The sequence below is a fragment of the Akebia trifoliata genome, chromosome 6 (assembly GCF_017979445.1).
Source record: "Akebia trifoliata isolate Shusen 1 chromosome 6, ASM1797944v1, whole genome shotgun sequence".
Lineage (NCBI taxonomy): Eukaryota > Viridiplantae > Streptophyta > Magnoliopsida > Ranunculales > Lardizabalaceae > Akebia > Akebia trifoliata.
The window spans coordinates 9,434,066-9,457,578 of record NC_141380.1 but is presented as its reverse complement, the minus strand read 5'-3'; the positions used below and the strand labels follow the sequence as shown (position 1 = coordinate 9,457,578).

Sequence of the window (23,513 nt, the reverse complement as noted above, 5' to 3'; positions counted from 1 at the left end):
CTTAAATAATGAGCGATAAACAAATCTAATTCTAATGACATGGATAATGAGGTTTAATAATAATTTGGATGCACCGACTAAGTTAGGTGGCAAGGTTATTGAGTGGAGATAATACCATAGATTTGGGGTCAAAATCTCATCTTCTTCTTACTTATCAAAAAGAAAAATTAATGCAATGGATCCTATCATTCATCTATTTTTTATCTTCAATATTCATACTTGCTTAATGCAGAATGCATCTCTAACTATAGTCTTTACCTTTGAAGCACATGCATTGTACCTCACTCTTGGTTATCTAAAAAATATTAGGGTTTCAAGCTCTTGATGAAAATAATTCAAAGAATATGGCTCGAAATCATCAATCAAGGTGATGATAAATACTTCAATACTTTATGAAGAATTTGAATTCAATTAAATCAGGTGAGATTCCCCAAATGATGAGTAATCCAATGATTTTCGCTTTTCGGAAGTTAAATTGGAGAAGAAACTGGTTTTAGTTTACTTTCAGACTGTAATAGTCAGACTCCCAACCTAACTATTGATTCTGGGGGCACCATGTGGGGGGAAAATCGACTATAGCTAACCCCACATACCAAGTAATTGGGTAACTGATTACTATCGATTTTTCTTTCACATGACATTTTACCCTAAAATATTTTATACATTATTTTCTACCTATATAAAATGTAAAATGATTTTGTCTGTCTTGGTGTTGATTGGTATTGTCACATCATATACTTTATAATGACGTCACCTTGCCTATGGCAAAAAAATGCCCCCACTGTCATTTTTAAACATAATATTATCAAGGTCATTTTGATCACAAATAGTGGAAGTGGAAATGGTTCAAAACCAAAATTTAACGAGAGAAGACAGGGAGAAGTAGTTCGATTCCAAAAATTTGGATCTCACAAATACCCCCAACTCTACATTTAAACTTAATATAATTAAGGTCATTTTCATAAATAAAAATAAAAATAAAAAAACCAATAAAATTATAACCCGTAAAGGTCACAACTCTATAATCACAGTAATTAGTTTTCAAAATTATCAAAATATATGTTTTTACTATGTAATTTTCATAGACTATTAATCCAGTATTTTAAATTACACATAAACCCTTTTGACATATGTGTGTTGACAATGCCACCTTCTAGGTTAATTAAACAATGAATGAACTACATTTTCACAAAATGGATCTCTAAATGTACCCATCCAAATATGGATTCTAACCTCTATAAGTGTGATACCTATTTGTACAAATAGAAAGGGATAAAATCTTTTTTCGAACATTCGATAATATATTTTAGTTAGGAGAATATTTGAAACTGTTGCAATCAAAATACATTCTAAAACGACACTAAACTTCAAAACCATAACTGATATGTTTTTATGGGACTGCGACTTCAAATTGTCATAAATGAAATGATTGTTTGAACTCCAAATACATAAAACAGTTCTCAGAAACAATTATTGTTGATTAGATTCTAAATACATGTTTGCTTTTGTGATTAAGAAATCTATATTAAAGAAGAAAAAGTTGAGGTTGATTAACGAGCAAATTAAAGCAAGTGTGTGGTCCGTGGTGCATGGTCGTGTGGAATGGGCCAAAGTTGGGCATGAAATCAAATAACTAAGAAATTTGTTAGAAAGCGCCTCCCCTTTACGAATGTCAACAAAACTATAATGGCCTACACCTACCATGCTTTTTCTTTCAAAGCCAAGCCTATAAGACACGCAAGACGCAATGGGTTCCTTTTCATACTCATCATCAATCACAATGAGACATATCACGTACAAGGGCCCACATGAAGTCGTCAATCAAGACCAATGAAGCTGTGGATCTCATCTTTCTCAAAGAAACTCGGTTGATTCTTATATTAAAAATGGAAAGTAGCTTATGATGTTGAGACATCATTAAGAGAAATAGGGTTGGCAATGAGTGGATGTTGGTCGGATGAAGCATATATTTTTATCCCTATTCAACTTTAAATCGAGATATCTAAGGATATCAATATCCTTCTATTTATCCTTTTTTTTTTCTAAGGATATCTATGGAGCCTCTAATTCACTCCACCTGAGCCTTCTCTAGATATCCTTGGCATATCTTATTGTCTTGAGAAGTTTTTTCCTGCAAAATAACCTCTCCGACGATTAAGTTAAATTAAAAAGTGATTTCTATCTTTTTCTCTCCAAAGAAAGTTAGATTTTAGAATGTATCTCTTCTGGTTGATATCTCCTCCTTATATAGGTTTTAGGATTCGTACATTACCCCCCCCCCTCCCCCCTCCCCTTTTATCCCTTGATATTTTCCTTTGATTCAGGAAAAATTATACCTTGTGTGTTTTGATAAAACCCCGAATCCTTGGGTGGTCTTCTTTGACCGCAACTGATTTTCCATCCTTATCCTCTCACATTGCTCTTTCTCTTTATAATACGTGCCTACCTCGATTAATTTGGTATTTTTCCCTCCACAATATCCATATCTGATTTGTACCTTAATTTCAAATAGTTGTCGGAGTTAGATATATATACATGTATCTCATTGTGACGAAGATGAAAGAACCTTAATTTGACTTTACATATATCTTATAGTGAATTTACCATGATACTATTTTAAAATCAAGTAAACAGATATTTTGATTGGAAAGGACAGATATTCATGTTTCATCAAAAAAAAAAATCGGATAGAATAACTATAGATTATTTTGTCCCAATTCTTAATCCGATAAAAAAAATTATATCCATGCTCGAATAACATAGATCAGATAAGTTGGGTAAATGCATATAATCCAATCCATTGCCTGTTTAAAAGAGAAAGTTGATATATAGGTGATAGAAGCAAATGTGCACTTGTTACAAACACATTTTTAAGAATCTTTGTTAGCCAGTAATATTTATTTGGGTAATTTAGTAATTTAGAAAAATGGTGGTGTAGACATGGGTGATTTTTTGCTCGCAACCTAACAACAGTTTGACATGTAATACGAATGACATTAACAAGAGGAGAGAGAGGGAGTTTCTCTCTTTTGCCCACAAATCCTCTACCCATAGATTTATTATTTAAAATTTCAAATCTTAGAAAGGGTTGTTGGGTTCACATTAACAATCCAACAACATATTTTTCTAGATTTCATAAAAATATTTATATTAAAAAAATTATTTTTCAAATTTGATTTAAGGTGTTGAAAATGAACGACCATTGAACACTCAAATTCAATCTTGTTATATGTTCTTTGACCACGGTCTTCACTATGGTTAACTAAATACCCTCATCTCCATCCTCTAATAAAACATTCTTGATTTTATTTATTTATTTTTAAATTAAGTATCTTCAACTTTTGACTAAGATCTTATTGTTTTATTATTTAATCTTAAACCATCAAATCTCACTACTAAGGTCAGATCTTTGGAAATGATGATCTTTTTGGATGGATAAAGGTGAGGTCGAAAATATTGGATGGAACATGGGGTCCATTCAATATATTGAAAATAGCTTTACGTAGAGATTAAATAGCTTGAAGACTCTAGAGAAAAAAAATTACAAATTTTTTTCATTTTGTTTTTGTTAAAAAAAAATAATAATAGAAGATAAGGTAATTTTTTGATCATATATCGCTAATCACAGTGTGTAATCAATTTGAAAACAAGATCATTTCGGAGAAAAAACAAAAGTACGGACCAACTTTATTAAATAAAAAATATATATTTTTTCTCTTGTTGGAGGTTAGTATATTCTTGAACCAAAAAGGTGGTGGGATGCAAGAGTGGGTCCATTGTTGGCGAGCATTATCGTGTGGGTTACGTAACAAACTGAACGAACGGTCAATGAGCAACTATCTTAAAATAACTGCGTAGTGCATTAACGTATTCGTCCATATAGATATAAATCTTGGGGGTAATTCCGTCTTTTTAGTTTTGTCAATTAATAATAATGTTTTCCTTACGTGCCACGTGTACCGGCAATACTTTTTTCCTTATGACGAAAATGCCCATTGCCATATCCGTTGGAACGGGTGGTGTTGTGTTAATTTATGTAAGTTTTGATGTTGGATCATCTAAACCATCACTTACAAGTGCTAAAGTCACGCACACGTCACATTGTGAACTAGATTTAGAAATAAAACTAATTCTTTCTCGATCATGATGTTGGAGGCTAAATGCATTGTACATCACTTACCCGAGGTAACCTGCCAAGGCACACCTTCACTTATCCGATGTGCACGTGATGTGAAGGCCTTGCACGTGCCCTTAGACTAATTTTTGGGCAAGACACATGATTTATGGATTGAGCAAAGCATAGATATGAGCTCAATCCCCTATCTATAGAGATACCCAAATATATTTTTTTTTTTTAAAATCAGCAACGTATGTTCGCAAATCTATATTTCCTAGAAATTAATTTTCATGGAGTGATGTTTGATCCTTAACCATCCAGATACAGGCTTGATCCCCTATCTGCAAGGATACCTAATTATCAAAACAAAAAAAAAACAAAAAAAATTAATTTACCCTCACAAATATATATTTTCTAATAATTAATTTTCATAAAGTGATAGTTGATCCTCAATCCTCTAGATACGGGCCCAATCCTCTATCTGCAAGGATACTTGGTTATAAAAAAATAATAATAATAATCAATTTACCCTCACAAATGTATATTTCCTAGTAACTAATTTTCTTGGAGTGACGATTGATCCTCAACCATTGAGTCTACCCCCATATTTACACTTAGTCAACAAATGTGTATTCACATGCTAAATAAACACATCAGAGCACCCATCGTAAACCTTCCATGTGATGTGCGTACTTCATCACATAATTGACTAGACGACTATGATTTTAACATTCTTCTCAAATTAATATAAATAACAAAGTAGATAATCATATATAATATAAGAGACCCTATATGACTAGGTTTATACATGAAAACAATTGCAATCTGCAGATGAAATGTGATAGGAAAAACCAATGGAAGGGAACTAATTACAATTAATATATTTGAATAAGTGATTTATCAATTATTTTATTGAATAAGAAAACATTATTTTTTTTAACTTCACCCTCAAAATTTTGATTTCTTGGACATTGAAAACTTCAAAACATCATTTGTATAATCATAGAAAAAAAATTCTAGTTTTTTTTAAAAACTAAACTTTATTGAATTTATTCTAATTGAAACCTGTCGTACAAGGATGAGACTCGAACTTAATTGAAACATGTCCAATAATTATTGGAACCCAACTTAGTTACCATAGTTGAGATGCACCAAGAAATACAAAAATATGTAAAATATCAATATTGCCTAGGGTTGTAGTAGGGGTCCATAATAGCTACCCATTTAGATTAGAGTGTTAAGTTTGCTTCCTTCAGAACTCATCCAATGCACCGAGCCAACTTTTTCTCTCTCCAAGTACAAAGCGTCCACGCGCTCTCTCTCCCTCTCTCTCTCTCTCTCTCTATAAATAGCTCTCTCAGCACGCCTCTCCATCCCCATTTCTCTTCTCCGATCTTTTAACCTAACTCGGCGAGCGATTCAATATGTCTGCAAAGGACTGTGGCAACCATGGCGAAAACAGAAGGAAGCTCTATCGCCGATTATTTTCCGCTTTCCTCATCTTCATCATAATAATCCTTTTTCTGATACTTCTCATATGGTTAATCCTCCGTCCAACGAAACCCCATTTCACTCTACAAGACGCCACAGTCTACGAATTCAACGTCTCCTCTCCAAACTTCTTGTCCTCAAATCTACAGGTCACACTCGCATCAAGAAACCCTAACGACAAGATCGGTATCTACTACGACAAACTCGATGTATACGCGTCGTACAGGAACCAACAGATCACTCTCCCTACAAGTATTCCTCCAACTTATCAAGGCCACAAGGACATGAACGTGTGGTCCCCATTTCTGTACGGTAATGCCATACCCGTGGCGCCGTATCTGGCCGCATCGTTGACTCAGGATCAATCAGCAGGGATGTTGTTGGTCCATATTAGGATTAATGGACGGGTGAGATGGAAAGTTGGGACGTGGATCTCGGGGCGTTATCATCTCTATGTTAATTGTCCTGCTTATTTAACGTTTGGGAGTGGGTTTTCTGGTGTTCCCGTTGCTCCTGCCATTAAGTTTGCTTTGGATAGAGAGTGCAGCACCGACGTCTGATGTTCAAATTATCCCATAAAATGTTTTTTTTTTTTTTCTTTTGTGTTTTTTTGTTGGGCTTTGAGTTTTATCTCTATCTAGAGATAAGGGTAAATTAAGGAAATAAATTGTATAGTTTGTTAGAAAATAAAATAGAGAAATAAAAGGAGGAGGAAAAAAAAATAGGATTAAAAGCTGTGACTTGTGATAAGTAATATTGTTAATTAAATTCGCTGCGATATTAATAATTTCAGTTTTTTTTTTTTGTTGTTGACATAAATACCCTCTCCAATTACTTACAATGCCTATTGTTTATAAAGGTGAACACTTGGGACATTATAATTACCAGTGTTACAACAAGAATGGATTTAAATTTCAAATTAGAATTCCAATTCCAATTTTTAAACTTAGTTTCAAGTTTTAAGTTTAATTTTCTTTATGAAACAATTTATTTGAATATTATTAAAAATGAATTATTTAATAATGCTCAAAATAAATTATTTTCTTCTACACATTATTATCATCCAACCCCATATTCATCAGGGTTAGTTCTTATAATCAAAATCAACAACTACCCTGATTTTGTATAATAGAGAGAATTATAAAAGTATTAAATACATATATACTAGAAAGTCTTCAGTCAGTGAATACTTGGCAGACGTGGCATGGACACGAAAATCATAAAAGATGGACAGTTGTGTATTCTAAGGAAAATGATTTATGATTTTATATTCGTACCACCTCAACTGAGTATTGACCTAGTGAAGACTTTCTAAGTAGAAAATCATTATTCATATTATTTGTTTGAGAGAGGAGTCGTGCTGGGGTGACACAAGATTTACTATGATTCTCACAATTCTGACGTGGACATGCATACATAAATATAGATGATTTTATTCGTATCACGAGGAAAGACATCTATGGTTATGTACACATCTCACGTCAGATTGTGAAAATCGTAATAAATATTTGGTGTCATTTCAGCATTTTCCTTGAGAGAAACATCTCATTGAGAAGAGCATGTTTTATTAAAGATAATTAATAAGCAATCTAGGTTGCTGGAATAAATGTCAATAATTTTATGTGGGCTATTTGACGATTTTATGATTGGTTGGGTAAGGGGACCAATGTTCCATTTGCATTTGGAGAGATAAAAAGTGGAGAACGGACCTAAGGAAGGTTTAATTTACTTGGTCTACCTACTTTGAAAAAGTTGTATATTATGAGAGATTAAACTTACCTAATAACTACTAAGTAGTAATTGATTTATTGGGATTTTAGGTGAATGATTGAATTTTCATAGTGATGGTCCTTGTCACCTGCACTTACCTACTTTCTTTTTGTTCTTTTTTGATTGATTCAAACCTGCACTTACTTAGTGCGTGGAACAAAGTATTAGTGGCATTTGGGTTTAATTTAATTTAAACATGAATCTTCATAATTATAAATAATAATAAAAAATGGGCAAAAAAATAAAATAACTTATATAAGGCATGGTTATCATTAGTTTAAGAGATCTCCCTTTTTACAGAATTTGTAGGAATATCTTCCCATCTCAGCTTTTGATTGGTTGTTGTGTATTTATTGGGAACTCTTAAGTTTTCTTCATAACCCTTGGAAGCCTAGACTTTATCATAGTCATAAAGTTCTCTGGATTTTAATTTTTTTAAAGTACATAAAATTCTCTGAAAAAGTATTTGATCGATCAAATTTGTGAATCAATAAACTAATTGACAATTCATCAATCAATCGGAAAATATGGTAATATTTTATCGTTCACCCTCAAAAAATAAAAAATAAAAATTTCCTCCAATATTAAAATTTCAGTAATTAGATTAGGGCTTTTAGAGAGGTTGAAGAGGATGAGTTTTGACCAGAAAGCTAAAAAAAAAAAAATCATTTATATATTTTCCAAAAATTTTTATGATTTTTTTTTTTTTTTTTTTTTGAATTTATCCGAATAACTGAACTGGACCCCTATAAAATCAGAAAATTATTATTATTTGTCTTTATGTACATGTGGTACAATTAGGAATCCGTCCAAAGGGCAAGGATACAATTCACTCATGTAAGAAGATTACATTAAAACTAATTTATTGATGATCCCTCAAATTAAAATCATTGACAACAAAGATAGTGCGAAATTATTAAAAAGTAAACGAACGACCATTGTCTCGATTTAGATAGAAATTACATCCATCTCATTCAATTAATAAACGTGTTTGTTTACGTATGTATAACATTATCCACACTAGCACAAGAAAGTGAAATGGTTGTCTTTTTCATCTTATAATTTATGTTATAAAGTATAAACTCAAATGATACTTGAGACTTACTTAGAATTCGCAAATACTACTATTGAAGTAAATTGTTGAGGTTATAGAGTTTTCTTCTTTCCCTTTCCATGTCCATGAAAACTCAAGTCAATAATGACTACTATTAATAGTGTGGGGGTGTGGGAGTTGGAATAGGAGATGCCCATGTAGAAGTAGTTGTCATATGGAAGCTGTCTTGCAAGTCACCATCTAATTAATATTTGTTTATTTCACTCTAACATTACATCTACATTGTGTACCCTACCGATCGATCTTGACCAACCACACATAAAGCCATGAACTCGGTATTTTGGAAGCCAAAATGCTCCTAATTTGTCTTCTACTGGCTTTTGTTCTTTCTGACGCATTATTAGTTGAGTTATACAAAAGTTCAGTCAAACACAATAGATCAGTAGGGACGAAGAGTGGTCTGACATGGACCATGGATGTTGAACATCTTATCTCTTGTTATTATTGTTGGAATTTAGAGGGTTGAATTAGAAAACCCTTTAATATTCATTTAATTGCAACCATATGGTAAATCATCTATTAACCATAGGGTATTTAAATCCCATGTTTGCTTTATGCTTTTTACTTTATGCTTTATGCTTTTTACTTTATTGCTTTATGTTTAGTTGAATGTTTTGATTTTGCCTTGAATAATTTTAGTCCCACATCGACTAGGAGAAGAATTGATTTGCAATTCTTAAGTAGTTGTGCTTCTAGTAACTTTAAAGTGGATAGAAGTAGTGGGCGGGCTCACGCGCGCACACGGGGGTCCAAGAGGGAAACCCATGGTTCTAATTGGAATTTGGATCCACCGGTCCGAAAACCTTAATGCGTGTGCGCATGTACGAGTGCGCGCAGGGGGGGGTGCAAATTCTCGGATTTGCACTTCGGAACCAGTTTGTGACTGTTCTAAACAGTCACTTTCTCTTTTATTTATATCAATTGTTTTAATCTTGTTTTAACCACAAAACTTTCTCTGCTATTTCATATTCTCGAATTATCAGTAATTTATTATTTGTTGTGAGAGCACACAACATCGTCGAGTTCGAAGTTACGTTCCAATTTAGAGTACCCTTTTGGATACGTGGGTTGTTGAATCCTGCAGAACGAACGCCTACAGACTGTGGTACCGTAGCAGGGGCGAATTTCGTTTTAGGACAGTGCTTTGTGCACGCCTCAACCATTTTCTTTTTAGGTAATATTTTTCTTTACATTCTATTTCGAAATTAAGATTTGTTTAAAACTTCTTCTCTCTTTGCCATAAGAAATCAGTATTCAGAAACAACAATCTAAAACGAAATTCTTTATTACTGATTTCTATGGAGACAGTTTCTAATTCCGTGCACAGTGAAAAACCCGATAAATTCGATGGAAAGAATTTTAAATTCTGGCAACAAAAAATGTTGTTTTATTTAACAACATTACATTTGGCTCATATCATCACTCAAGAACCAATTTCTTTAGATGATGATGAGGATGACCAAATCAAAAGAACCGAATATCGGAAATGGGAACATTCCAATTTCATGTGCCGGAATTATATCCTGAATGGATTAAGTACTGTTCTTTATAAGGTGTATTCCTCTATTGAGTCTGCCAAAACTTTGTGGGAAATTCTTGAAAAGAAATATACTTTAGAAGATGCCGGCACAAAGAAATTTGTTGTTGGGCGTTTTCTAGATTTTAAGATGGTAGACTCTAAGTCAGTTGTATCACAATCCGAAGAGCTCCAAATCCTTATTCATGAGATCCATGCTGAAGGCATGAGTATAAGTGAAGGATTCCAAGTTGGATCGATAATTGAAAAATTACCACCATCTTGGAAAGACTTCAAAAATAATTTGAAGCATAAGAGAAAGGAAATGGGACTCGAGGATCTAGTGATAAGACTTAGAATTGAAGAGGATAACCGAAAGAATGAGAAGAAGAGTGAAACAAACTCTATGATTTCTAAAGCGAATGTAGTGGAAGAAGAACCTTCCAAATTCACTAGAAAGTTCAAACCCGGATTCCAGAAAAAATGTGTAAAGAAAAATTTTCATGGTCCAAAAGCCAATATCCAGAAGATCAAGGGAAATTGCTATTTTTGCAATAAACCTGGACATCGGGCTAAGGATTGTCGCAAAAGGAAAAATCAGCAACACCATCAGAAACATGAACAAGCCAATGTGACTGAAACACAGAACCTATCAGCGGTTGTTTCAGAAGTGAATCTGGTAGGAAATACCAATGATTGGTGGTTGGATACGGGAGCCACCAAGCACATATGCTCTGAGAGAGGCATGTTTTCCTCTTACAACAACGTTGGAGATGAAAAGTTATTCATGGGAAATTCTTCCACATCCGCTGTGATCGGAAAAGGAAAAGTGAATGTGAATTTCACATCTGGCAAAGTTCTGACTCTGAATGACGTGCTACATGTTCCAGAAATTCGAAGAAATCTGGTTTCAGGATCTCTTTTAAGTAAGAGAGGCTTCAAAATGGTGTTTGAGTCTGATAAATGTATAATTACAAAGAATGGAATGTTTGTGGGCAAGGGCTATCTATGTGATGGGTTATTTAAACTCAATGTAATTTCTAATTCTATTAATAATATTAATTCTTTTGCTTATGTTTCTGAGTATTCTAATATTTGGCATGCTAGATTAGGCCATGTTAATAATAAATCAGTTATCAAATTAATGAATAGTGGTATGATTCCTAAAATGCATATTGATGTATCTAAAAAATGTGAAATTTGTGTTGAATCCAAATTTTCTAAAAAACCTTTTAAAATATTGAAAGATGTACAAAACCTTTAGAACTAATACATTCTGATTTATGTGATCTCAAATACATTCAATCTAGAGGCGGTAAAAAAAATTTCATAACTTTTATTGACGATTGCACTAGATTTTGTATGATATATCTTTTAAGTAGTAAAGATGAAGCATTGGAAATGTTTAAAATTTATAAATTAGAAGTTGAAAATCAACTTGAAAATAAAATTAAAATTTTAAGATCTGACCGAGGAGGAGAATATGAATCTAATTCTCTAACTATGTTTTGTCAAGATAATGGAATAATACACCAAACTACTGCTCCTTATTCTCCCCAACAAAATGGTATAGCAGAGAGAAAAAATAGAACTTTAAAAGACATGGTAAACTCTTTACTTGTTAGTTCAGGTGTACCTTTAAATTTATGGGCAGAAGCCCTTTTAACATCTTGTTATATTTTAAATAAAATTCCATTAAAAAATTCTGAAAAATCACCCTATGAACTTTGGAAAGGTAGAACACCTACTTTTAAATACATGAAAGTGTGGGGGTGTTTAGCTAAAGTGGCTGTTCCTTTACCTAAAAGAACAAAATTAGGTCCTAAAACTATAGATTGTATTTTTATTGGATATGCCATTAATAGTAGTGCATACAGATTTCTTGTTTATAAATCTGATATAAATGATATTAATCCTAACACTATAATTGAATCTAGAGATGCTGAATTTTTTGAGGATGTGTATCCTTGTAAGGATAAAATTGAAAAACCATTAAAAAGATCTCACATTGAATTATCAAATAATGAACCTAGAGAACAAGAGTCTGATATAGAACCTAGGAGAAGCAAGAGATCTAGAACAGCAACTTCCTTTGGACCTGATTTTATTAGTTTTCTCTTAGAAGGAGATCCTCAGACTTTTAAAAATGCAATTTCTACACCTGAGGCTCCATTTTGGAAAGAAGCTATAAATAGTGAAATGGATTCAATTATGAGTAATAACACTTGGGAATTAGTTAATCTACCTCCTGGTAATAAAACAATTGGTTGTAAATGGATTTTTAAAAGAAAATTAAAATCTGATGGAACTATAGATAAGTATAAAGCCAGATTAGTGGCTAAAGGGTACAAGCAAAAGGAAGGCATTGACTTTTTTGACACTTATTCTCCTGTTACGAGGATCACTTCCATTAGATTCTTATTGCTATAGCTTCCATTTATAAATTAGAAATTCATCAAATGGATGTAAAAACTGCATTTTTAAATGGAGAACTTGATGAAGAAATATATATGGATCAACCGGAAGGATTTGTAATTAAAGGACATGAAAATAAAGTTTGTAGATTAATTAAATCCTTATATGGTTTAAAACAAGCTCCAAAACAGTGGCATGAAAAATTTGATACTATAATGATATCAAATGGATTTAGAATCAATGAAGCTGATAAGTGTGTTTATTATAAAACTATCTTTGATTCTTATGTGATTATTTGTCTATATGTAGATGACATGCTAATTTTTGGATCTAATATAAATGTTATAAATCAAACTAAGAAATTATTGTCTAGAAATTTTGACATGAAAGACTTAGGTCCTGCTGATGTAATTCTTGGAATAAAAATTTTTAGAAATAATAATGGATTTGGTTTATCACAATCTCACTATATTGAAAATGTTCTAAAACGTTTTAATCAGTTTGATTGTATTCCTGCAAAAACACCTTTTGATTCGAATTGTAAGTTAATGAAAAATATTGGTAAAGGTGTTTCTCAATTAGAATATTCTCAAGTTATTGGTTGTTTAATGTATATTATGAACTGTACTAGGCCTGATATTGCATATTCAGTAAATAGATTAAGCAGATACACTAGCAACCCAGGACATGATCACTGGGAAGCTTTGGTGAGGATCATGAGATACTTAAAGTATACCATGAGTTACAGGCTGCATTATAATAGATATCCTGCCGTATTAGAAGGATACAGTGATGCCAATTGGATATCAGACTCGGAAGAGTCGAAATCCACTAGTGGCTATATCTTTACACTTGGAGGTGCAGCAATCTCATGGAAATCCACCAAGCAAACGTGCATAGCTCGTTCCACCATGGAATCTGAGTTTATTGCCATGGACAAGACTGGTGAAGAAGCTGAGTGGCTAAGGAATTTTCTTGTTAACATTCCTATTTGGCCTAAACCAGTATCTGCAATATCTATTCACTGTGACAACCAAGCTGCCATTGCAAGAGCAAAAAATAATGTATATAATGGCAAGTCAAGGCATATTAAACGGAGACACAACTCTGTAAAACAACTACTCTCTAATGGAATTATTTCCATTGACTTTGTAAAGTCTAAGGAAAATTTGGCGGATCCTTTAACAAAAGGATTATCTAGAGAGTTAGTTGCATCAACTTCGAGGGGAATGGGCCTAAAACCTACTGATTAAAAATTATTTCAATGGAAACCCAACCTAATTGATTGGAGATCCCAAAAAATAGGTTCAATGGAAAACCAGTTGAATGTAATTTAAAAAGAAAACACTAATGGAACAGAGTGTTCCAAGTCCATTCCTATGAAGTGTTTAGTGTTGCCTGTAAAACAGAAAGGTTGAATTATAATTCTTAATGTTGCCTATACTTGTAAAAGTGGAGTATATCAGGGTACTTCTCATAGGCACACCTAAATGAGTGTAGAATTGGGCCGATTCTATGAGAGTTAAGGCTAAACTCTCTAAAGCACTCATGATACCAGGATATGTTCAGGGCCAAAATGAACACCATCGATAGAACTTGATAGTTGATTGAGTAACCTGTGTGTATAGTCTATTGTTTAGGTTTACACTAAAGGTTGACAGTTCAAGGCTTAAAGTCCACTGATCGACTTGTAAATCCGATAGACTTATACTAGGTAAGGTTCAAGTCCAAAAGACACCTATACTGAAACATGGTTATTCAAAGTGCTCTCTCTTATATGTATTTTATATATATTTTATTTTGAGTTTTCTGCATTCATGTGGGGGATTGTTGGAATTTAGAGGGTTGAATTAGAAAACCCTTTAATATTCATTTAATTGCAACCATATGGTAAATCATCTATTAACCATAGGGTATTTAAATCCCATGTTTGCTTTATGCTTTTTACTTTATGCTTTATGCTTTTTACTTTATTGCTTTATGTTTAGTTGAATGTTTTGATTTTGCCTTGAATAATTTTAGTCCCACATCGACTAGGAGAAGAATTGATTTGCAATTCTTAAGTAGTTGTGCTTCTAGTAACTTTAAAGTGGATAGAAGTAGTGGGCGGGCTCACGCGCGCACACGGGGGTCCAAGAGGGAAACCCATGGTTCTAATTGGAATTTGGATCCACCGGTCCGAAAACCTTAATGCGTGTGCGCACGTACGAGTGCGCGCAGGGGGGGGTGCAAATTCTCGGATTTGCACCTCACGTGCGTGCATAGGCCCGTTTTTGCTTTAATTTTCAAGGTCCGTTTTTACTAGACGTTTTTTAAATTTAAATTGAACTTCTGAAACCAGCACAATGTGCCTGTTCGGAACCAGTTTGTGACTGTTCTAAACAGTCACTTTCTCTTTTATTTATATCAATTGTTTAATCGATTTTAACCACAAAACTTTCTCTGCTATTTCATATTCTCGAATTATCAGTAATTTATTATTTGTTGTGAGAGCACACAACATCGTCGAGTTCGAAGTTACGTTCCAATTTAGAGTACCCTTTTGGATACGTGGGTTGTTGAATCCTGCAGAACGAACGCCTACAGACTGTGGTACCGTAGCAGGGGCGAATTTCGTTTTAGGACAGTGCTTTGTGCACGCCTCAACCATTTTCTTTTTAGGTAATATTTTTCTTTACATTCTATTTCGAAATTAAGATTTGTTTAAAACTTCTTCTCTCTTTGCCATAAGAAATCAGTATTCAGAAACAACAATTATGATCTCAAAGGGGATGATGAGCAAGCGAATGTGTCAGGGGGTATTGGAGTATTCGTCATTGGAGGGATCATGGGCGCTTGTGTACATAATTCATTAGGAGAGCTTCTACTGCCACACCAAACTTTTACTAACAACACCCCAAGATATGTGCTAATTTTTTTTTGTGATTTACATATAGTCTAATGTCGTAAGGTTCTATCCGGCCTACAAATACTAGAGTAGGTTGTAATAAAGCACATTTGTTGCATGAATCCGAGATAGCCAAATCCATCCATTGAAACCACCAAAGGTAAAGCGCAGGTTCTATGTGTACATCATTGTACATAATCATTGCATACATGACCATCATACTAAGTCTCAGGTTCCACAAGTACGTCGACTTGATGATCTTTCTAAGACACATCGAAGTGCTTCTTATGGCCCTAAGTTGCACTAGGGGATGTCCGGATATGGACTTGGTGATGACCATGGGAAGGGGGTAGGGTAAGCATCCTTCCTTTAAAAAGCTATTACGACTTGTGGTAAATCAAATCTTTTGTGTTTAGTGTGATCTGCCCCACACACCAATGCATTTGAAGCATGAGAAGAGGCTAAATTAATTTAAAGGACGTGAAGAATTTCATTGTGCCATTTTCAAAGTACAACCCTTACCTTACACAAAAATATATATAGGATTCCATTTCATCTCCACAAGTTGTTAGCATATATCTACTTGCTATGCCCAATAAAAGCAGATTGTCCCTGATTTGAAGGATTTCAGATAGCGCCCATTCACTTTTTGTTTCGCTTCTCTAGGGCATTGGGCACAAAAAAAGTTAATTCAAGATTTCACATAATCTGGATTTACCAATCGTAGGATGCCACATGTGTGTATTTATTGCGTATCTAATTTACCAAAATACACGTGTTAAGGAAGCCTTCCCTCAATTTATGAGGCATCCTGCTATTAGTCAATTTAGAATTCTGTGATATCCCAAATATATTTTTTTCTATGCACAAAATATTCTTTGTGGTTACTCTATTGCATCATTAATAGTAAGGGTGCACATACGTGGGCCAGACCAATGGACACCCAACCTACTTGATATAAATATGGCCCTAAGTCTGAGAATAAACACCTTATCCATGGAATGGGCCCAACAAAGTTGTATCAGCCATGAGAGGCGCACTCCTTTTAAAATACTTGGGCTTTATCACTAGTTAATAAACCTAAATTCTACCTGCCTAGACTCTAATCCGAAATTCCATGATTTCTTAATACATCATTTCCTACTTTAGCCGTGATAGTATCTCGTTTATCTATCCTAATATCTCTTACTTGAAGGCATTCCAAGACCCTCCTCCTTTCTCTTTTATTTTTCGTAAACTCTCTCCCTCCTTAAGACTCTGAATCATCGTCACCTTAAGTATAAATCGAAAACTCAAAATCTTGTTTGTTCCGATTTTTTTTACATATATTTTTTTTATTCAATTTTCTCGGTAGATTTGAGTTGAATAAAATCACTTCCCTGGGTAAAGATTCAAAATTCTAAATGTACCCATTCTTCCCTTCAATTTTCTTTGTAAACTTAAATTGTTACTCTATATTTTCTTTCTCCTATATTTTAAGTTTTATTTTTCATTTTCTGTGTACATACATTCTATTGGCTTTTATTGACAATAGCTTAAGCCGTTGTTCGTCTTTGGGCTCTAGTATTTATTCTTTTACCCAATCTATAGAACCTAAAGTACTTTAAGCCCAAGCCCAACTCCAAATATATGTTGGTTGGCCTATAAATCTAAATCAATTGTTTGTCACGTACTCTTAAAAGAACTAACTGGCCCATCGTTAGGACATCCAATTAATGAACCGAGCTTTGGTCTGACCTATCATGGATTGGATTTGGGTGGTATTACAAGGCCTACTTAGTCATCTTTAGGACTCAGCTCATACTTCATAGTTGGTAATGTAGCTCAGCCTGATAACTGATATTCTAATTTTACTAGAGTTTGCACTTTTATACCAGCAGGAGCATCCTCTTTGGGGTTATGGGGGTGGTTGAGGAAAGACAATTAAGTCGGAGGGGTATTCTTATAAAAGGGAAACAAAGTGAATAGTTGTCCTTGAGATTTGTGGGGAGATTAAATCTTAACCCCCTGCTTATGAAGAAATTTTCAGGCCAAGATGGCCCATAAGTGGATCCAAGTACTAATCATAGGTAGAATATGGACTAGGTTATGAGACCCAATTAGCACCAGCCATTAAGGACTTGGCCCATTATGTGCTCACGTAATCACCATTGCTTTATGGTTAGAATTGATTTTAGTTATGATGAGCTCACTATTGAGCTTAAAAGAATTGTTGACTAGGTTGCCTCCAGGCATGCCTATGAAAGAATGTATTTTGTGTTGGTTTTCAGCCTAAACCCCCAGTTATCTTCCAAAAAAAATACATATATAGATATTTAGGAAAATTTATTTAAAAGGACCTGACGGAGGGGTTTCTTTGTAAATAATTTCAAATTATTGGACGGTAGCTTGGTAGTCCATTTAACATAGTCACAAAATTCTCCGAAGTAATCGGCAATCCCTCAATTAATCATAGAATATGGTGATATTTGTACCATCACCTCCAAAATTTTAGTTTTTTCAACATTCTAACATAAAAAAAAGAAAATAAGATTTAGAAAGTGGTTAAAACTCAAAGAAAATAAGATTTACCCATCATGCACACTTCAATTAAGAGTTGAAACTCAAAGAACCCTTCAAAAAAAATCTGGAAATCCAAACCTTAGCAATTCCTTTTCTGCATCTTTGGAAAAAAAAATCGAATCCAATTTATCTGAAGGAAACTAAAATAATAATTTAAAATAAAATAAAAATAAAGACAAAGATCCATAAAAAAGATTTCTCCAACAAAAATCAAAAGAAATTACCTTGAAACCGTTTCATCGCTAATAATTTGAGGAGGCCAAATAAAATTAGTAGCTTGAACCTCATCCATGTAATCCATAAGCCAACCACAGTTCTGAGCTGAACCCATATCCATAAATTCTTCAATAACCTTAATTTGAATTGTAACAAAGCAAAATTACCCCCAAATTATAGAGACCGAGATCAAACGATGATGAAATTAACGCATATTTGAAGTTAGATTAAGAAAATGAAGAAGAAATAATAAAGAATAATTCGGTGAGCTACCCTTGAAGAACATTCATAGTTTATAGTCGTCGTTGATGGGATTTGATTTAATGATGAGAACGTCGTCGTCGTCGATCGAAAATATGATCGTCGTCGTTGAGGTGGGTCACCGTTGCTGTCGAAATCGATGAGAGAGAGAGAGAGAGAGAGAGAGAGAGAGAGAGAGAGAGAGAGAGAGTGTGTGTGTGTGTGTGTGTGTGTGTGTGTGTGAGTGATAAGGATCGAAAACAGTCGAAGTTTTATCGCGGACTGAGTGTGTAAATTTGATAAATGACGAAGGGTAATTTCGTCATTTCACTCTGGCCCTTTAAAATGCAGTTGTACGAAACTGCTCACATGCGCTTTTGAAATCACTATTTTTTTTTTTTTTTTTAATTTGCGTTTACAACTTCAAAACATTGCGTTTAGAAGCGATATCAAGCACGCAAACTTTCGTAAAACTCAACTTTTTAACGCAAACGCCAGTAAAGCTGCGTTTAGAAACGCAATCAATCTATAAAGACAGAATGCAAGAATCAATGCCAAGATTGAACAGAGCACATCCAGCCTACAATCAAGCAAGATCATTCAAAATCAATTTTGAATATTTGTAACTGCTGCATTGACTTCAACAAATCTGTAACTGTTGCATAATCTTAGCCAAATTTATGTACATTGCCATAAATAGTTTATTCCTGCCAATGTATATAAGTCAGCTCTTACACATCAATAATGTGTGGGAAAATATTCATTGAAATACAGCTTTGCTATTTCTTCTATACAATCGGCCCCTAAATGCATTGTACATCACTTACCCGATGTCACTCACTTACCCGAAGTGTGTAATGTGAGGGCCTTGCACGTGCCCTTGGACTAATTTTTGGACAAGACACATGATTTATGGATTGAGCAAAGCATAAATACAAGCTCGATCCCTTATCTATAGGGATATCCAGATATATTTAAAAAAAAAAGTCATCAATGTACCCTCGTAAATCTATATTTCTTAGAAATTAATTTTCATGGAATGATGCTTGATCCTCAACCTTCCAGATACGAGCTCGATCCCCTATGTGCAGGAATACCCAATTGTAAAAAAAAAAAAAACAAAAGTAATCAATTTACCCTCACAAATATATATTTTCTTGTAATTAATTTTCATGAAGTGATAGTTGATCCTCAATCCTCTAGATTCAGGCCCAATCCTCTATCTCCAAGGATACTTGATTATAAATAATCTAAAAAAAAAAAAAATCAATTTCCCCTCACAAATGTAATTTCCTAGTAACTAATTTTCTTGGAGTGACAGTTGATCCTCAACCATCGATTCTACCCCCAAATTTACACTTAGTCAACAAATGTGTATTCACATGCTAAATAGACACGTCAGAGCACCCATCGTAATCCTTCCATGTGCGTACTTCATTACATAATTGACTAGACGACTATGATTTTAACATTCTTCTCAAATTACTATAAATAACAAAGTAAATAATCATATATAATGTAAGAGACCCTATATGACTAGGTTTATACATAAAAACAATTGCAGTTTGCAGATGAAATGTGGTAGGAAAAACCAACGGAATGGAAGTAATCACAATTAATATATTTGAATAAGTGATTTATCGAATAAGAAAACATATATTTTTTTTTAACTTCACCCTCAAAATTTTGATTTCTTGGACATTGAAAACTTCAAAACATCATTTGTATAATCATAGAAAAAAATTCTAATTTTTTTTAAATTAAACTTTATTAAATTTATTCTAATTGAAACTAGGGCTGTCAACGGATAGGTATCCGATCGGATACTACTATATCCGAATTCGAATCCGAAAAAAAAATACTATCCGAATTCGAATTCGAATCCGATCGGATATCCCTAACAAACATTCGAATTCGAATTCGAAAAACATATCGGATATCCGATAACATTCGATCCGATCGGAGTTCGCACAGTCGAAATCCACAGATTTCATCTGAAAACTCCGGCAGGTTCAGCTCGTAGAGAGAGAGAGAGAGAAGAGAGAGAGAGAGAGAGAAAGAGAGAGAGAGAATATATACCTGGAATTTCACCGGCGGGAGTAGACAAGTCGGAGTTTGCAGAGTTGATACCCACATATTTCCTTAAAAAAATCACTTCGATTGATTAGATCGGAGAGAGAGAGAGAGAGAGAGAGAGAGAAAGAGTACCTGATGCTCGTCGGCCGGAGAAAATCGTGGTCACAGAGTTCGATCAAAACAGAAACCACCATTAACGTCTGTTGAAGGTGGGTCGTCTGTTAAAGGTGGGTTTGAGTTGAGAAGATAAAGATTTGAAATTAGTTTTGATGTATGACGCGAATATATAACATAATATATTTGCATATATAAAGTTTTGTTGTAAAACATATATACCTAATATATGTATTACTATCGGAGCGGATATTATCGAATCGGATATCGCAATATCCGAATTCGTATCCGAAACTCATTCGAATATTAAAATGACATCCGAATCCGAATCCGATATCCGAAAATTTCGGATAATATCCGATTTTTCGAATTCGAATTCGAATTCGAATTCGGATTTCGACTATCCATTGACACCCCTAATTGAAACCTGTCTAGTAGTTACTATAGTTGAGATGCACCAAGAAATACAAAAATATGTAAAATGTCAATATTGCCTAGGGTTGTAGTAGGGGTTCATAATAGCTACCCATTTAGATTAGAGTTTTTAAGTTTGCTTCCTTCAGAACTCCACCAATGCACTGGGACCAACTTTTTCTCTCTCCAAGGACAAAGCGTCTCTCTCTCTCTCTCTATATATATATAAATAGCTCTCTCTGCACACCTCCCCATCTCCATTTCTCTTCTCCGATCTTTTAACCTAACTCGGCGAGTGATTCAATATGTCTGCAAAGTGTGACCACGATGGCGAAAACAGAAGGAATCTCTATCGCCGATTACTTTCCGCTTTCCTCATCTTCATCATAATAATCCTTTTTCTGATACTTCTCATATGGTTAATCCTCCGTCCATCGAAACCCCATTTCATTCTACAAGACGCCACAGTCTACGAATTCAACGTCTCTCCCAACTTCTTGTCCTCAAATCTACAGGTCACCCTAGCATCAAGAAACCCTAACGACAAGATCGGTATCTACTACGACAAACTCGATGTATACGCGTCGTACAGGAACCAACAGATCACTCTCCCTATAAGTATTCCTCCAACTTATCAAGGCCACAAGGACATGAACGTGTGGTCCCCATTTCTGTACGGTAATGCCGTACCCGTGGCGCCGTACCTGGCCGCGTCGTTGACTCAGGATCAATCAGCAGGGATGTTGTTGGTCCATATTAGGATTAATGGACGGGTGAGATGGAAAGTTGGGACGTGGATCTCGGGGCGTTATCATCTCTATGTTAATTGTCCTGCTTATTTAACGTTTGGGAGTGGGTTTTCTGGTGTTTCCGTTGGTCCTGCCATTAAGTTTGCTTTGGATAGAGAGTGCAGCACCGACGTCTGATGTTCAAATTATCCCATAAAATGTTTTTTTTTTTTTTTTCTTTTGTGTTTTTTTGTTGGGCTTTGAGTTTTATCTCTATCTAGAGATAAGGGTAAATTAGGGAAATAAATTGTATAGTTTGTTAGAAAATAAAATAGAGAAGTAAAAGGAGGAAGAAAAAAAATTGGATTAAAAGCTGAGACTTGGGATAAGTAATATTGTTAATTAAATTCGATGTGATATTAATAATTTCAGTTTTTTTTTTTTGTTGTTGACATAAATACCCTCTCCAATTACTACAATGCCGATCGTTGTTTATAAAGGTAAACACTTGGGACATTATAATTACCAGTGTTACAACAAGAATGGATTTAAATTTAAAATTAGAATTCCAATTCCAATTTTTAAACTTAGTTTCAAGTTTTAAGATTAATTTTCTTTCTGAAACAATTTATTTGAATATTATTAAAATGAATTATTTAATAATGATCAAAATAAATTATTTCTTCTACATATTATTATCATCCAACCCTATATTCATCAGGTTAGTTCTTATAATCAAAACCAACAAAAACCCTGATTTTGTATATTAGAGAGAATTATAAAAGTATTAAATACATATATACTAGAAAGTCTTCAGTCAGTGAATACTTGGCAGACGTGGCATGGACACGAAAATCATAAAAGATGGACAGTTGTGTATTCTAAGGAAAATGATCTATTATTTTATATTCGTACCACATCACTTGAGTATTGACCTAGTGAAGACTTTCTAGGTAGAAAATCATTATTCATATTATTTCTTTGAAGAGGAGTCGTGCTGGGGTGACCAGGATTTACTATGATTCTCACAATTCTGATGTGGACATGCATACATAACTATAGATAATTTTTACTCGTATCACGAGAACACATCTATGCTTATGTACACATCCCACGTCAAACTTGTGAGAATCGTAATAAATATTTTGTGTCATTTCAGCATTTTCCTTAAGAGAAACATCAATGAGAATTGAGAAGAGCATGTTTTATTAAAGATAATTAATAAGCAAGCTAGGTTGCTAGAATAAATGTCAATAGTTTTATGTGGGCTATTTGACGATTTTATGATTGGTTGGGTGAGGGGACCAATGTTCCATTTGCATTTGGAGAGATAAAAAGTGGAGAACGGACCTAAGGAAGGTTTAATTTACTTGATCTACCCATCTTGAAAAAGTTGTATATTATGAGAGATTAAACTTACCTACTAACTACTAAGTAGTAATTGATTTATTGGGATTTTAGGTGAATGATTGAATTTTCATAGTGATGGTCCTTGTCACCTGCACTTACCTACTTTCTTTTTGTTCTTTTTTGATTGATTCAAACCTGCACTTACTTAGTGCGTGGAACAAAGTATTAGTGGCATTTGGGTTTAATTTAATTTAAACATGAATCTTCATAATTATAAATAATAATAAAAAAATTGGGCAAAAAAATAAAATAACTTATATAAGGCATGGTTATCATTAGTTTAAGAGATCTCCCTTTTTACAGAATTTGTAGGAATATCTTCCCATCTCAGCTTTTGATTGGTTGTTGTGTATTTATTGGGAACTCTTAAGTTTTCTTCATAACCCTTGGAAGCCTAGACTTTATCATAGTCATAAAGTTCTCTGGATTTTAATTTTTTTAAA

General features: G+C 33.9%; 1 protein-coding gene and 1 pseudogene across 1 annotated transcript; both read left to right on the top strand.

Annotated features, from left to right (window-relative positions):
• The first annotated feature begins 5,478 nt into the window (after window positions 1–5,478).
• Window positions 5,479–6,408, top strand: LOC147400144 (NDR1/HIN1-like protein 1). Its single transcript, XM_086445751.1, has one exon. The coding sequence runs from the start codon at window positions 5,542–5,544 to the stop codon at window positions 6,166–6,168; it is 627 nt and encodes a 208-aa protein (XP_086301877.1). The 5' UTR covers window positions 5,479–5,541; the 3' UTR covers window positions 6,169–6,408.
• Window positions 6,409–21,185: 14,777 nt separating this feature from the next.
• Window positions 21,186–22,093, top strand: LOC147400143 (NDR1/HIN1-like protein 1 pseudogene; annotated as a pseudogene).
• The last annotated feature ends 1,420 nt before the right edge of the window (window positions 22,094–23,513 follow it).

What these genes read in the sequence shown, in the direction of transcription:
- LOC147400144 (XM_086445751.1), top strand. Translation starts at nt 5,542, where the DNA reads ATGTCTGCAAAGGACTGTGGCAACCATGGCGAAAACAGAAGGAAGCTC.